The following is a 16,780-nucleotide window of genomic DNA, read 5'->3' on the forward strand; positions in this document are numbered from 1 at the left end:
CATTTTTGTCCAGGAAAACTCAGATCCAACCATCTACCCTCTCTAGTTTTGCATCAAAGCTACTGAATATTGCTGAGAAAATACACATCTGAGATAACCAGAGTATCTGTAAATTCATGGCCACAAACCTCAAAAAAACACTCAATACTGCCTACTATGATTTTCAAGTAAAATATTTCCCCACTGTCCATAACTATTATATACCAGTTTCTTACTCCTCAATAGATCAGAGTCTTCACCCTCAGTTTCCCCTACATCTTTGCCCATGACCTTCACTGAGAAAACAGAACTAAACAGATCAGCATCCTGCCATTTGTCCATTGGCCAATCTACAAATCTATCTACATCTGAACCTGTTCTGCCTTGTTTTCTCTCCCACAACTGTGGGAACAATCATTGTGCTCCTCTCAAAGGCAAATCCTTCCCCTCCCATCTCCTTAAACACTTCATTCCTTCAGTTATTCATGCTTTTCTGCATCTTTACTTTCTCTGTTTACAAGATCATTCCCTTCAAATGACAAACACTGTGAAGTATCTCTCACCTTAAATAAAGAAACAAACCACTCAACCCCACACCCTCCTCTAGTTGTCACTCATTTTTTCTGCTTCTCTCTGTAGAAAAAATGTCTCACTTCCTCACCTCCAAAGCACTCTTCAACTCACCCCATTTGGGCATTTGTCCTTATCTTCTCCAATGATCTTATCATGGTCACTATATGACATCCATGTTGCCAAATCTACTACACATTTTTCTTATCTTAAACAAACTCAGCATCATTCAGCACAGGTGATCATACCCTCATTTTCTGAAGATCATTCATCTCCTGGCTTCTTAGATCCCACCTCTGGTTGCCCTCCTTTCCACACTCACTCCTTCTTGGTCACCTGGCTGGCTTCTCCTCCTCTACCCCACTCCTGAAAGGAGTGGTTCTGGCCTTTTTCCATTTTCTACCTATTAATTTTATTTTCCTGGGGTGAGGGGAGTTTCATACTGTTCCATGGCCTTATCACCATATGCATGTTAATGACTCCAATATTCATAGTTCTCTCCCTTACCTCTTCCCTAAAATTCCAGATTCATGTATCCAACTGCTCTCAAGGACCTAGAGATAGAGCTCTATTATCACTGTCCCTGCCCCCAGACATCTTCCCCCGCAGGCTCCCCAGTCTCAGTAAGTTGCACCCCTATCTACCCATATTCTCAAGCCAAAACTTTCCCTTGCCCTCACTCTCCACGTGCAACTCATCAGTAAATCCTGTCCTGATTGCATTCATTTTTCTCCATCAGTATCACCACGCTTCACTGATCCATCACTCATCTCAGCCATGGAATGGGCTTCACTATAGGCCTCTCCACACATTTGTCATTTGGATTTTTACTACCTTTCTCCTACCATGTCCTCAAGGTCCTGAAATATCTGTCTTTCCTCAACGTTCACGATCTCTTCTCAACACAGTCCCCTTTGTTCACTATGCTTCAGCACACTCATCTCCCTTCTGTCCTTCCTTCCCAAACTCTTTTCCATATTAGGGACTTTGTCCTTATTCTGGTGCCCTGAAGTTCTCTTTTCCCAGTTCTTTAAACAATCACCTCATTCTCCTCCTTCAGAGTTAGCTCCAAGGCCATCTCCTTAGAGGTACCTTCCCTGACCAGCCATCCTGTCAGACATGGCATCTCCCCAGTTTATACTTTTAGCAAGCATTTATCGAGTGCTTCCCAGACATTGTTATTAGTGTTTTCCTTGATTCATTCTTTTATTTTTCATAAGTGGATGAAGTAGCACTGTTATTGTCATTATTATAACCATCTTAAAAACAAGAAAACTGGGTCCAAGAAGACAATATCTGTCCAAGGTTAAACGACGATCAGAGAGGGTCTCAGGATTTAACCCTGCGCAGTCTGGCTCCAGTCTGGCCTCTTCACCATCGCACCATCTGACTCACTCAGATTACTGCATGTCTCCTTCGAGCACTTTTTACATCTAGCTACTGTCTTGCTTCTCTGTTCATGTATTGTCAGTCTCCTCATTAGAATATAAACAGTGTTTGGACAAAGAGCTTTTTCTTCATCACTGGATCCCCAGGGCACAGTGAGCAGAGATAATATAAGAAATCATTTTTGTTTTAAATGGTTGAATAATACTGTGTATGTTTTGTATATTTTTCAGAACAGATTTATTATGCTGGCCCTGTCAATAATCCTGGATTTGATATTCCCAAGGTAAGGTATTGGTTTTCTATTTTGCTTTGTTACTTAATCATTCTATTGAGCAGTTTCTTGAAGCAGAAGAAGGTGGAAGTGATGGGAAAGAAGGGAGGGGAGGAGGAGGAGGAACAGGGAATTAAACAGTTAAGCCTTCATAGGCCATCAGTAAGAAGACCATTCCTCCATAAAGTTGATACCTCAAAGTGGGCACTTTCAAATGTTTAACACACTGATCTGTCTTGTCATCTTGGTATTTAACATTTTATGTCATGTCGGACCCTGGGGGATCTTCTGGGTAGATACTCCCAGCTAGAGGGATGCAGGCATTCTGACCCTGCAGGACTGCTGTGTCTTTGGGGACTCTGTGTGGCTGGAGCTGCCGGGCGTTGGGGAGGCAGGCACAGGCTTGCTGTCATTCGTGCTGGTAAGGCTGGCCATTTAGAGAAAGGAAGAAACACACAACCATGAGGACTTAAGTGTCCCCCAGTTACCATCCTTGCACTATTATTCATGGGCTGCTACCAAGTAAATAAAGCGCCCATGTCCTAAGCATTCACTTTTGAGCCTCACAACCAAGAACTGAATTTTCCTCTAATTCCATTTTTCTCAAAATAATGTGACTTTAATAGATGGATGGACTCAAGAACCTCTGACATAAGCAATACATTTTCAGCATGCTATTTGTGAGAGAATCTTATGGGACAGTGTAAAAATAATCACAAAAATGTAATAATTATATTTTTTTGTTTTTAACATCATCCTTTCTATCTTCCAAAACTAGAATGTGGCTCTGAAAAATGGTCTCCTTCTCCATATGGAATTTGTTTAAATTAATTTCAATTCTCCTGTATGTTTCCTTTCTGTCCCAGCCTCCGGGCTCCTAAGGTCAAAACCATCATGTCTCCAGATGATCTGGGACTTCCACCAGCGCTGTTCTAGCAGCTGGGAATTGTCCTACCTTCCCATCCCCCTCTGGGGTTCTTCTTCTCCAGACTTTCGTCTGCAAGACTTTCAGTATAAATTTAACAAATTCTCATCACTTCTAGAATGTGGGGCCCAAATTCTCCACATAGATTTTTCTTCCAATCTTTATTTGAATTTTTTCCTTCCTCATTTTGTTTCTGACCCCTACACACACACACACACAAACACACACACACACACACGCTGAAGACTGATTTAATATTTGCAAACTATTGATTTCCATCTTGCATTATTGAATTTTTTAAAAAATAAACCAGTTCCCTTTAGTAATTGCTGTGAAATAGAGGGCGAAAATAACTTCTTATAGTCATAGAATCTCTTTATAGGAAAATTTACCTGGAATGTAAAGAGCTTTCTGTCCTGGCATAATGCCAGGACACCTGGGTGAGTGCAGTACCTACGTTCAACCAACGATGGCGCTCAACAAGATTGCTGGCCAACATGAGGGCAAAGGTGTGGTCACATCTCCTTGATCTGGGTCTGAGTGTTTAACCACCCACAGACTCTCTTTACCTGATCCTCTTGCCTCTTCCATTCTGAGCCCTGGGCCTGGGAAGCAGAAATCTCCCCAGCCCTGACCCTGCCCCAGCCAGCTGACACCCAAGTAGGACACATGCAGCCTGTCACATGGCAGCAGAGGTAGCTGGAGGCCTTAATCCCCACATGGGCTCCCATGTTGGCCCAGGACCAGCTGCAGGCAGCTCAGGCTTCCCTGGCTGAAGGCCAGCCAGCAAGGCTCAAAGATTTTGCTTCCTAATATGGGACAGAAATAGTGCAAAGCTTTTTGGTTTTAAAAGATCCCCTCCTCCCATCAAATCCCCCAGAGAGGGGATCTGTGCTAATTCTGTACCTGCTTGGCTGAAAACTACTGCACTCAGCAATCAACCTTTAGTGTCTTGGTATTCTTTACTTAACAGAACCAGTCCCTTGGCCCAGATTTCAGTCCTGCCTAGAGCTCTACATCTGTCTATGACTGCTGCTTTCTGAATTAGAATTTGAGACCCTTGGGCTTCTGAAAGCTCATGGGCAACTTATAGGTAAAGCCTGAACTACATAAGTGCCCAGAACTACAAACCCCTAACTCACAAATTCAGTGCTCATTTCAACAGCAGAAAGGCCACTGCCCTCTGTCCCTTGTCCCTGCTCTGCCCCTCCTGTCCTCTATATCCTTCCACCTGCCTAGAGTTGGGCCAGTTGCCTAAATACTCTTGCTGGTTAAAGCAGAGTATGTATATCTTATAACTCACAATCCAGAAATCCTTCCTTTAAATACTATATCTTTGCTCAGGTCTATAAAGCAATAATGAAAACTTCATTTTGTTTTCAATAATTGTACAGAGTATGTACTTAAATGCATAGAGAAAGTTAAAAGAAAAATAGATGATCATAACAATGATGATAATGAAACATAATCAGATGCAAATTTGAGCTGGTCTTTACTTATTATTTATTCTCTAACTTTTACAGCACTTTGGTTAACTAACACTGCTTCTGAAATCTCAACTGGTTGATATTTGAGCAATCAGACCCACGGGAGCCTATACATCACAGAGTCCTCCAGTTAAACGGTGCCTGAGGGCTCCAATCAATCCTCACACCCTAATCACCATCCTGAGCAGAACCTGGGTGTCTTGAATACAGTTTTCAGTGGTGGGAACTGGCTTGCTCCTGGACCTCTGCTAACTGCCAGGAAGCGTTTCTTCTAACAAACACTACTTTTCATGCAACTTCTACCCAGTCATCTGATGTACTCCTTCCCTCTGTCTTACACAGATGAAACTCCTTTCCTTTCTCTGGTGACAGGCACATCAAAAATGTGCCAGGAGTCTTATGCATCCTTCCCTCTTGGGCTCTTTGCCCTGCGCAGCACTACAGTCACCCACCCCGAGCTTTTCTTCTCCAGACTGCAGAGTCTACAGATGCCACGTGGGTCCGTGGGGGCTGGGCAGGGTTCTGCTGGGAACAAAACAGATGTGGTCAACCCCTGGGCTCCTTCTGCAGCTCCACACAGGCCTGTGCAGCAGCCACGACACACAGACAAAAGGGTTCCTCTGTGGAGTGTTGTTCCAGAAAGAAACCCTAAAAGGCAGCGATAGCGCATGTTGGTTTCATGCAGTAGAATTTAGCTCCCCCAGAAGTCTTCTCTGTCTCAGCAAATGACCCTGTCCTTCCAGTTGCTCAGGCCAGAATCCTTGGAGTCACCCTTAACCCCTCTCTTCCTCTCTCACCCACATGGGCTTCCTCAGAAAATCATGTCAGCTCTTCTTTCAAAATCTATTCAGAATCCAGCCCCCAGTCCCTCTCCACCATCTGCTCCAAGTGCTCACCATCTCTCACGCGGGCTCATGAAGTCACCTTCTACATGCTCTTCCTGCTGCCACCCTCTCTCCCCACAGCCTTCTGTTAGAGGCAGCCACAGGGGTCCTCCTCTGGGGAAAACACTGTCCTCACTGGCAGCCTCCAACCCTTTCAGAGTCAAAGCCAGCATCCCCATGGCCAGTGAGGCCATCCATGGCCTCATCTCCTCTCCTCAGGTCTCCTCTCCTCAGGTCTCTGCTCCTGTGGTTCCCTGTCCCTAAAGGCCCACTGACTTCTTCACTCTTCCTGAACATGGGAGCACCAGCCCCCAGGGCAGCATGGTGTAGGCCTGCACCTTCTCTGCGGGGCCTGCCTTGACTACCCCACTTAAAATTGCCAGCTGGCACTCGTCCCATCCCACCCTGCCCTGTGCTGCCCAGCACTCCCATCCTCCCCCCTTCCTGCTTGAATTCTCTCTGTAACATTGGCATGTGACGTACCACATACATAGCTAATGGTCACATGCATTGTCCATCTCTCCCAGCGAGCCCACGAGCTTCACAGGGTGAGATTTGGTTTGTCTTGTTCTACTTTATCTGCAGGGTCTACAGCAGTGCCTGCACATAGAAGGTACATGATAACTATTTTCTAAACAGTTGATTATTCTATAGGTTGCACACCTCACACTTTCCCTGTGTCCCTTTCAGGGAGAATACCAGGTTTTGCTGAAACTGTATAATAAAAACAATCCCATGGTGGCCTGTGCCAATGCTACCGTCATTTGTTCCTGAGCAGCTCAAAAGCACAGCGATCCATCTCATGGGAACTGCAGGCTCTTCAGCCTGAACCTACTGTGCAAGACGAGCCAGTCAACTGCAAAAGGAGCCTCAAGGAGCTTGTTGGATGTGCCAGTGCTGACTTCATCCCCAGCACCAGGTGCCCCAGGCTCCACACGTGTAATGAAGTGCCAGAAAGTACCTGCTTCTAAGGAGCCTTCTAGTATTCACTGAGCAGTCTTGAGGGTCCATCATTCTTCGCCAGATGGCCACCTCACACCAAACGCCCTACTTCTCAGCTCCTTAGGAGTGCTTCCTCACTTACCCAGAATAAAGAAAGCTGGCCCCAAACCATTTCTCGTGGTTATTCCAAGAATCTGAGTCTAGTCCTGGAGTTATAATGCAATTTCCTCCAGACACGGTCGGGGGCTGGCACAGCATGCATAGTGCTAAGAGATTGAGCAGGACTGTGGCACTGCTAAAGTCAAAGCGCTGGGGACACGTGCCCATCCTTCCCCTGGGCCAGCCCCGCACCTCGGACCACAAGGGTGGGGAAGCCGATGAAACCTTGTAACGAGTGACATCACAGTCCTCCCTGATGGATAACTGCTGAACAGAACGAACCAAGCCCTGCACTCACACTCCAGGGAGCAAAACAGACACTGTCCCTGCCATCACGGAGCTTGCTGTCCCTGAAATATTAAAAAGCCGCACGTTGGCCAGTGGACACATCTTGCCCATGCAGAAACACCACAATGCCTTTCCGTAATGAGCAGGGTGCCTGTCTGCTGCCAAGGCTGTTATGGCAGCCCCATCTTCTCCTGCCCCCAGGATGTGCGGAATTGAATGGTGGGCTCCACAGCCCCTTCGCCGTCCTGTGTCCTTCTCCTCTCCCCTCTCCTTCCAGGCTCCCTGTGCCCAACGTGTCTGTCTGGCCCTGTGGCTCCCACTAAGGGGCTAGAATCAGGTGACTGAGTTCATTTGATCATCTTCAGGACTTTTCTATTCCTCAAAGTGCCATTACATTCGAGATTTAAAGAGGGGGAAAATTCATAGTTTAAAAATGTTCATTGATATTAATTATTCTCTGTATATATAATTAAACTACCTAGTATAGCAGCCCATGTGCCTGGTGAATCAAAACTTTAAATCAGAGTCTGAGGTTTTCTGGGTTATAAAGAGGCAAAATTACAGTAGTGTAATAATGCTCCTAAACGCTCAGGAGAAAAGACCAGCTGTGGCTGTGCTGGGCTCAGGAGCAAACCTCCACACTCAGGGTGGGACCACTACGTGCTCAAACCGCAAACTGAGTTTCTTATCCTTCACCATTGCCTCTAATGAGACTCATTCCCCTGTTCCCTGCTTGGTAAACACCCCTGTTCTAGCAAAGGCCCCACATGGCTTCTGGGCACACTTGTGTTCAACAGCTCAGGATGGCGTCACAGCCTTCCGGCGGCAGGGGAGGAGGAGAGGATGAGCTCACTCTTATTTTTCTGCAGCTCAGCTGTTTTCCTTCCTAGTCTTTGCCCTCTTCTTAAAAATTCAACATCGTGTGTATGTGTAGGTGTATGTGAAAGAGTTTCAGGTGCTGTACTTTTGAGTTAAACAAGGAATTTCATATACAGGGCCAACTGTAACCATGACTGAGTACACAGCAGTTGCACTAAGAATGCATGATTTGAGAGAAAAAGAAAGTGTTTTTCTGGCCCAAGATACATCTGTCCTTAGTGTCCTGTTATGGGCCTTAAATTTCACCACGAATTTCACTCTTGCAAGTTGAGAAAATCGCTTACTGTTTACAAGTCTCCCATTGAAATACAAACAGTCCTGGTAGGAGAGGCAGCCAAGATCATTATCCCTCTTGAACACTCCGGCAGAACGCGGTAACTCGGGTGACATTTGGCACTGGCCTCCGGGCAGCAGGAGGTGTAGAGGAGGTGGGCAGCGCCAGGCAGCTCTCTTGAGGGGCACGTCTGTGTGTGCACCTGGGGGCGGGGGGTGAGTGTGCACAAAGAACTTAATTTACTTCTCATTTTCTCATACACAGAGTTTGCTGCTGTTTCAAATCATATCAAATATTCTAAAAATTTCTCTTCAATAAAATCCTCCCCCCCAAAAAAGTCAATTTGGTTCAATTTGAAAAGTCAAATTGATTATACTGTGCCTCCAGAACCAAACAGCTCTTGGGGAAATCAGCCAGCCACAGTCACCTGGGGCCTCAAGCCTACACACACACACACACACACACACACACACACACACATTTTATTTCAATATGCTTTTACTTTTTTATTTTATTTTTTCATCACCTTTTATCCCCTCTATACCCTCCTCTACCTCCACATACTCCTCTCCCCTTTGCAAACTTAACCTCTCTGTGTTTACTTTTTTTTCTTAAAGGAAATGCCAGTGCCCAAGGGAAGCTTTGCCAGGCTAGGGTCCAGGCAAAATTCTGAAGATTCACTTGGGAGAGTGTGATCACATCACTCAAAATGTTTGGTCTATGAGAAAGAGAGACTCATCTCAATCAGGCTTATGCATATGGGGACCTCATTGATCCCTGTGACTGCTCAGCCCCGGGGTTCAGTGTTAGCTGTGGTTTGCTGCAGAGGTTCATGCTACTTTCAGCACTTCACTTCTATTCTTCTGCAGTTCTTTCACCTCTGACCTCCCTGAATATTGACCTCACCCTCAAACAATCTTTTCTATAATTACAAATAATTTCACACTTGTGCAAAATACAAAAAAAAAAAAAAAATGAGAGACAACTGTATCTCAAAACCCTGCCATTCATTTTGAGTGCAATGTCTTGGGTCACACAACCACTCCTGACCAATCATGTTGGCCCTGCACTGATTGCCTTAGCCTTAATCACATGACCCACTCCCCAGTGCTAGATTCAAGTTATTGAATAGCGGAATAGTGGAACCATGCTATTCCCTAAGAAGAAACTGGGGACGTGAAAAAGGTAAAGTGAAAAAAGAGAAAAGATACTAGGAGTCCAGAACACATGTAGAATTACACAGGCCAGTTTTCAGTTCTAACTTTCCTAGCTATTAACTCAGCAAGTGCCTTAAATTCTCTGAGCCACAGTTTCCTCATCTATAAGTGTCAACAATAATTATACCTACCTCATAGAAATACTGTGATAATCAAATAAAAAAATGCATGTAAAGTGCTTGGGACAGTACCTGTCTTATAACTCAATCAAAGTGAGTTATTATTATAAAGTGGTGCCTCATTTCTTCAGGCTTCTATAACAAAAATGCCATAAACTGGGTGACTTATAAATAATAGAAATTTATTTCTCACAGTCCCGGAGGCTGGGAAGTCCAAGATCAAGGAGGAGCTGGCTGACATTGGTGTCTGGCAAGGGCCTGCTCCCTCGTTCACAGACAGCCTCTCTCTGTATGCCCACATGGCAGAAGGGGCGAGAGAGCTCAACGGGGTCTCCTTTACACGGTCACTAATCACCTAATCACCTCACAGCGGCTCACTTCTTAACACCGTCACTTTGGGATTAGGAGTTCAACAGATGAATTTACAGGGGACACAAACATTAGTCAGTAAGAGGTGGGTGTTCACCTGTGGAACTGAAGCCCTGTTTCCTAGTTTACTTCTCCTACATTATCCTCAAACAGTGCCGGGCCCAGCTCTCACCCAAATCCCACATTTCTTTGTAAGTCCCGGAAAGGTTCCTTGACTTCTTCTAAGTGTAGCTAGTTTTATTAGACCCTTGGTGGGGTCATATTGCGGAGCTATATGCTTGGACTATTAGCTCGGAGAAGAAGTCAAGGAAGATCTTCAGTTACCAGTTTTCCCCAAAACAGAAACATTATAACTAGGCCAAAAGGGCCTACAAAAGGAAATGTGTGTAATATTTAATTAAAGTTGTTTTCTGTTAAAAAAAAAAAGATAGGTATCCAAAACATGAAGAACTAAATGTAACATCTGCAAATTTAACAATTACATCTGCCTTCAGAAAAAATAACCCAAAGTAACTAGTGGGAGAGTGGGAAGGGCCACGTCCTGACTTCAGGGGACGTGTGAAGAGAAAGCTAGTCAACTCAGCAGTTCGATTTCAGACTTGCATCAGCTACAGGTTTCTCAGTCAGCAAAGCAAGTTCCTCTAACTTCCCGATCCTTTTATCTGGCAAACAGTGGTTCCCGAGGAGTTGGGAGAGAGCCCTTCTACATCCAGCCAGTAAACAACTTCAGTTGTTCCTTTTGGAACTGAAGCCTTCAGCTGCCTTCAAATATACCAGCCTAAAATTGTTTCTCTCCTCTAAGCCAGCTTTTCTTTAAAATGTGTGAAAGAGGAAATTCCTCCACTATCTTGGTCTCCTCACTGCTGAGAATGTACACATCAATGTTCTTTTAGCTGAAAACAATGAGCTCTTCACCAAGCTGACAGTTTTATGGATTCCCTGAAACTGAACCAACGATGGAGGGAAAAAACAGCCTTGCCATGTACACCCACATCACTTTACTGCGGCTCCCCTCCCTCTCTTCCACTCAGAAATGGTAGAGGAGCATTCGAGAAGAGGCCAGAGAAAATTATTGAAATGATCAAAGGGATACTAAGTATTCCCACATAAAGGTAGACTAAAAAGATTAACATGTATAAGTTGTAGAAAGACGTCTGAGAAGGCAGAACAACAATAATAGCAACAATTTTTTTAAAGCTACCAATTATTTGAGCATTTGCTATGTGTGCACACTTTTACCTGCATTCAACACTTAATCTCATTAACAGCCCAGGGGTGTTAATGCAGTGACCTCAGGTGCAGAAGAGGAAGGTACCATTAGCAAACGGAGGAGCCTGGCCCCCAGTTCCTGACGGCTGGGCTCAGCAGGCTGGGATTCAGATCTGTCTGACTCCATCCCAGGCTCACTCTAGCTGAGTGGCTGCCCTGACTGTTTGGTTGGAGGCTATGGAATAAAAACACTTTATGGTCTCAGTTATGGGCTTGCAGAATTTAAGTCAAGTAGCAAACAATCTTAAAAACAAAATAGGCTAAAAGGGGTTGGATAAATTCACCAATGAGAGCACAGCAAAAAAAGAAAAAGACTATGATTTGAGTTTCATTATTTGGAGGAACTGCACTATGTTCTTCAACAAATAAATCTTGGATCGCTCACTCTCAAACTCACCTGGGTGAATGGATTGGGATAATCTGGCTTTCTCACTTTCTTTTTTCCTTCCTTCTTTCCTTCCTTCCTTCCTTCCTTCCTTCCTTGCTTCCTTTTTCCTTTCTTCCTTCCTTCCACCTTCCTTCCTTCTTTTTTTTTCTCCCTTCCTTCCTTCTGTAAATATTTGTTGAGCACCAACTATTTGCTGGAACAAATTGTTGTTGAACAACAACAACAACAGTCTGGTTGCAGTTGTGTTGCTGTTGTTCAATTTTTAATTGGATTTTATTGTTCAATATTTTATGTTCTGACTTTGATGTTTCACAGCCATATTCAGGCTTCCAGAATGTTAATATCAGGAATAGGACACTGAAGTCATTGCTGAGAGCCAGTGGCACCTGTTCGTGCTCTCAGGGACCTCGCTCCCAGGCACCCTTCACGGCTGGAGAAGCAGCCCTAAAAATGAGGAATTAAAATTCAGCACAACTTTAGAAGGAAGTCAGTCCTCACTTTGGCCAAGCACACGTCATGTCTTCTGGATATTTTGGGGGTGGAAATGACGACGTTGGCTTCGCCTTGTGGGTGGGCTCCTGGGGGCAGAGACGTGGCAGAGAGGAGGACCTGGTGTCTCGTGTCCGCACCCAGCCACTGGGATGCATGGCAAAGCCTCCAAGGGAGAGAAGCTGCAGCCAGGAGCTGAGCCAGGAGCTGACTTTACACAGAACTCACAGGAACTCCAGGGCACCGGCAGCATTTCGTGGGGCCTCGGTGGCAACGCAGTACGGGGGCAGAGGGTGTGGCACAGCTTGGCTGGTTTCATAACCCAAGGGGGACCCAGCACAAAGAGGGGCAGGAGAACCAGGCCTGGGCTTGGGTACCGCACTTCCCCCTCCCTAAACACACAGCCTGGGAGGAGCGTGATGCAGAGTGAAATAGGACAGAACTTCTCCGGAGCTGGCTCAGGGGCCCAGAAATAACCGGCGGAGAATGTGAGACGAGTCTGAAGAGATCTGAAGAGATTCTGTAATATGCTAGAAGAGTGGTAAGTCAGGGATATTTATTAAGTTGTCATTGGTGGAGTGTCTCCCTACGAACCCGCAGGCCAACACAAAAGGAATTCCAGGTGTGCGGCAGAGCAGGACTTTCCTGCCCCAGGCCCACAGCAGAACAGGAAGCCCATTCCCTCACAAGTGCGCCACCCCCCTCCTTCTGCTTCCCCACTGACATCCGGATGCCCATTCGGACCCACCTGCAACCTGGGACTGTCCCCAGGATATTGGTTTTCCTTCCAAGACGGGCAGGGTGTATTGCTCCTGCTGTGACCAGGGTCCCTTCCTCACCATCCTCCTGAGAAGAAGATCCAGGCCCATTGTCTGTTCATGTTCTGGACTGGAGCTCAGCCCTCACCCCCCACAGCATGGCCAGTTACCCTCCCCACAGCAAACCTGCAGTGCGGTCCAGAAGAGAAGTCCCAAGCACAGAGTATTTTACAAAGTACTAGACATTTTTATACATGACAAGAATGAGATTTTTAAAGGACATTGTCCTAGCTATACAGACAATATGTATAACTCAGATTTATTAACCAACAGCTTTGGCTTTCTTGTGTCCTTTGCTCTCTAGCTCCACCAAAACCAGATATGATCTCAACGTCAGGAGGATGAGCCAAAAGCCATACAGCAAAGGTTCAGACTGGCAGGTTAACGGTCAGGCAGTAACTCAGCTGATGAGATGGAGCTCCCATGGATCCAGACCCTAACTGTATGATAAGGACTCCTGGGGCAGCCTCTCCACATGCACGACAGACTTATTTTCACAGAAACCTCGTCATGCCTCGTCACACAGCCAGACCAAGAGCCATGCTTGGAACCAGCACTAGGGGTGATGACACCTTTGTGTGAATTGGAAACCAGAATTCTGAGTGGAACAAGAACCAGTGGCATACTATTTGGCAAGAAGGTGCCACCTTCACACAGAGCAAAGGGGAGCTGGTCCTCTGGGCAGACACATGCTCGTGCCCAGACACGTGCTTGGCAAGTGTGCGCACGCTGCGTTCCAGCCCCGGTCTCCCTCCGCGCCGTCCACACCCTACGCAACGGTCCCCGGTGGCCGAGGTCACGCTTTGCATGGTGCATGGTGCATGTTGAAGAAAGAGAGCTGCCCAAGGGGAATATTCTGCCTCAGGAAGACGTTGGTTTCTGCCTGTTGACTGATGACCCCTGATCTCATTATTGCCCTGCCCTACCTCAGTTCCCACTCACCATTACCTACCAACCAACCACTTCACAAGACAGCACCTTAGTTAAAATTTATTCTGGAGTCAAAACTGCTAAGTGAACCAGACACACAGGCTTCTCTCTAATCTTGTTTTTGCCCTGAATATTTTCATATCGACTTGGAACTGAGCATGTTCCATTAGAACAACAAAAAAAGTCATTAACAACCTTGCTCCATGAAAGCCTTGCTCTTCTCCGAAACACCATTACATCATTTTTGGAATATCGCTCCCTCCAAGAAGCTGTCCCTGTCTGATGCTCAGGCTGGGGTCAAGGTCCCCCTCGGGGGCTCCCCAGCAGCCTCCCTTCGCCTAGACTGAATCATGACACTAACCACACTCTACCGCCACAGTCGTTTGCTTGTCATCTGCCCTCTCGGGACATGAGCATCCCGAGAGCAGAAGCAAGGTTTCGTTCACCCTTGAACAAATCTCCAACTCCTGGTTTGAATTTTGGTGAAATGAATGGTCTAGGGAAGAAAAAAAGCATTGATTGTGCACAGTATTAGTTTGGTTGGCCTGCTGTTACAAAGTATCACAAACTGAGTGTCTTCAAACAACAGAAATGTATTGTCTCATGGTTCTGGAGGCCAGAGGTCCAAAATCAGGGTAGTGACAGGGCCATGTTCCCTCTGAGGCTGCCAGGGAACAACTGCATGCTGCCTCTCCTAGCTTCTGGTGTCCCCAGACATGCCTCGGCTAGTGGGCACAGCACTGCAAACCTCCGTCTCCACACGGCCTCTCCCTGGCCATCTTCACATCACCTTCCCCCAGTGCGGGTCTGTCTGTGTGTCCAACTTCACAGGAACATCAGTCATATGAAATTTGGGCCTACTCTAATCATCTCATTTTAATCTGATAATTGCTGAAAAGACCGTATTTCCAAATAAAGTCACATTCTTAGGTACAGGGAATTAGGACTTCAATATGTCTTCTGGTGGGGGATACAATTCAACCTGTAACATGTACCTACAATCTAGCCAACGTTCTCATGTAGATAATTTTACTTAATCCTCACAGCAATCCAAGGAAGTAGGTAGTACAGTTCCCATTGTTCATAATACTATAGGACTGAGGCTTAATGAGAGGGCACAGGAAAGTCAGAGTGGAGGCAAGTGTAGTGCCCACGTGAGTGTGACTTCAACACTAGACGCTGGACCGTCCAGTGGAAATGAGCATGGACATGGAGCACAGGGGGACCTCAGCCGAGGTCCTGCTCCTGCCCACTCTGGGCAGCATGACCTCCATCCCCTCGCCTGTTAAATCTTCCTGTCATTGGGAGATTATGTAATATCTATTACAGAGGCTGACAAAAATTAGTTAATATCATATCATAATATAACTCTAACTACACCTTCCTAAGAAGCGGCCCCAGGAACAGCAGCAGAATTCAGTTAGACTGTATTCAGAATACAGTCAGAAGCCTACATTTCCAGTTTATCTCTGGAGAGGATAAGACTTCCCTGGCGAAGTCCACCCATCCCTGTATCCATGAAGAAGCCACCTGCTTCCTTTTCAGCACTTGCCTCATCCACCTCAGATATAATATTCTGAGCAAAACAGGGATGTCTAGGAGCAGCGGCCCGGCCCAGGCATCCACCCCTCTGCCTGGAATTCCATTGCCACTAGCTCCCTATACTTGCCCCTTTCCTTATCTTGTCCCCAGTGTCACTATTTCATAAAGACAGGCAACAATGGGACTACTTTAATGTGAACACGAATCACAGAAGTCCTTTATTGGTCCTTTCAGTCCAAGGATTCATGAGGCAGGAAAAGAGCTGACTGTTGGTCCTTAAAAATTTCCAACAAGGCAAAAGCCACACTTTGCTAGAAGTATCTCTCAGTAACTAGCAGCCCAACAGTCCCAAAGTTCACATTTCACCCAACCCCTTTCTCCTTCTTTCCTTTGGGATGAAAGTTGTCTACAACACCTGAGAGCATGGTCCCACTGCAAAACCGACGGGAGTTGAGTCTCAGCTCCATCACTTCCCAGTTGTACCAACTTGGGCAAGCTGCTTGATTCTTCTGTGCCTCAGGCTCCTCATCTGTAAAACGGGACTTCTCACATCTGTGAGTCTCTGCCTCACAGATTGTTGTGTGGAATATATAACACTTGGGGTTTGGTGGCGCTTGATAAATATTTCCTCTTCCCTTCCCTTTTTCCTCTGAGTCATTTTTGACTGCTTGTATTCAAACAAGTATGTGATAGCTATACAGAACAGTAGAACAATTCTAAATACAGTCAACGTAAAAATGTGGACCCTCAAGTCTGTGACGAAACTTGCATCTTAAAAAAACACAAAGGTGAGTTTAGGGGATGAAGCACTTCGAGACGAATAGCACGGACAGCTACACAACAAAGTGATCGCACTCAGTGCCACTGGAAACCTCAGAACAGTTTTACAAGTAAACTTTGTCACATATACTTTACCAAAATATTTCTTTAATTTTTAAAAGGTAAAAAAATAATTTATCTTGAAACTATTTTTCTTAGTGGGCAAGGAAAAAACAATGGAACCATGAACATTTAATACTGGACATGCCCTTCCAAAAAATGTAAGTTTCTTGTAAAGCATTCACTAATTTTTTTTTTTGCAAAGCATTGTATAAATCTATTCAGCATTCTTTGATCTTAAAATTTTGGCAGACATTGACGCTATAATAAAAGTGTGTTCAGAGGCATTGTTTAAACTGTTCTCAAAAAGCTTTGTTCTTTGTAAGGGTTTTGGTCCCTTTAACAGAGGCTGGGAACAGTTTCAAACTCTCTTAATGGGACAGGAAAATATCTCTTATCAGAGAAACACAGAAAGCGAAGCTCTTGGCCCCCCTGAGATTCATAACACTGAGAAGGCTCCCTCCACCCACGCCTCTGGCCCTCTGGCCCTCTGGCCCCGGCCAGGCCCCATGAAGGGCCCCTCGCCTCACCACCGCGGGCCCCAGGGCTGACACAGTGGCTTTCAGCTCAGCATTTGTGCCACGTGGGACACAAGGTAGGGTTGAGAGTGTTAACCAGACGCACTCTCCGCCCAGCCACGTCACCTGCTGTGCTACCCCCTCCCCCTGTGCTAGCACAGGTCCCTGCACAGCTTTCCCCCCACTCTTCCAATG

At 45.8% G+C, this 16,780-nt stretch overlaps 1 protein-coding gene across 5 annotated transcripts in view; it reads left to right on the top strand.

The window, feature by feature from the left end:
- Window positions 1-16,346, top strand: part of LY86 (lymphocyte antigen 86) — a 75,084-nt gene extending 58,738 nt beyond the window's left edge. Inside the window, exons 4-6 of one of the 5 annotated variants that reach the window (XR_006786021.1) lie at window positions 2,169-2,221; window positions 11,725-12,439; window positions 13,021-16,346. Coding sequence is in view for 4 of the 5 variants with exons in the window: in XM_045841752.1 (XP_045697708.1) it covers window positions 2,169-2,221; window positions 11,725-11,871 (200 nt within the window). In the remaining variant the exon portion in view is untranslated. The other 4 variants (XM_045841752.1, XM_045841756.1, XM_045841755.1 and 1 more) reach the window with 4 other exon arrangements.
- Window positions 16,347-16,780: the final 434 nt, after the last annotated feature.

Source organism: Phyllostomus hastatus, unplaced genomic scaffold (genome assembly GCF_019186645.2).
Source record: "Phyllostomus hastatus isolate PE091 unplaced genomic scaffold, TTU_PhHast_1.1 phas_contig_37, whole genome shotgun sequence".
NCBI classification, from domain to species: Eukaryota; Metazoa; Chordata; class Mammalia; order Chiroptera; family Phyllostomidae; genus Phyllostomus; species Phyllostomus hastatus.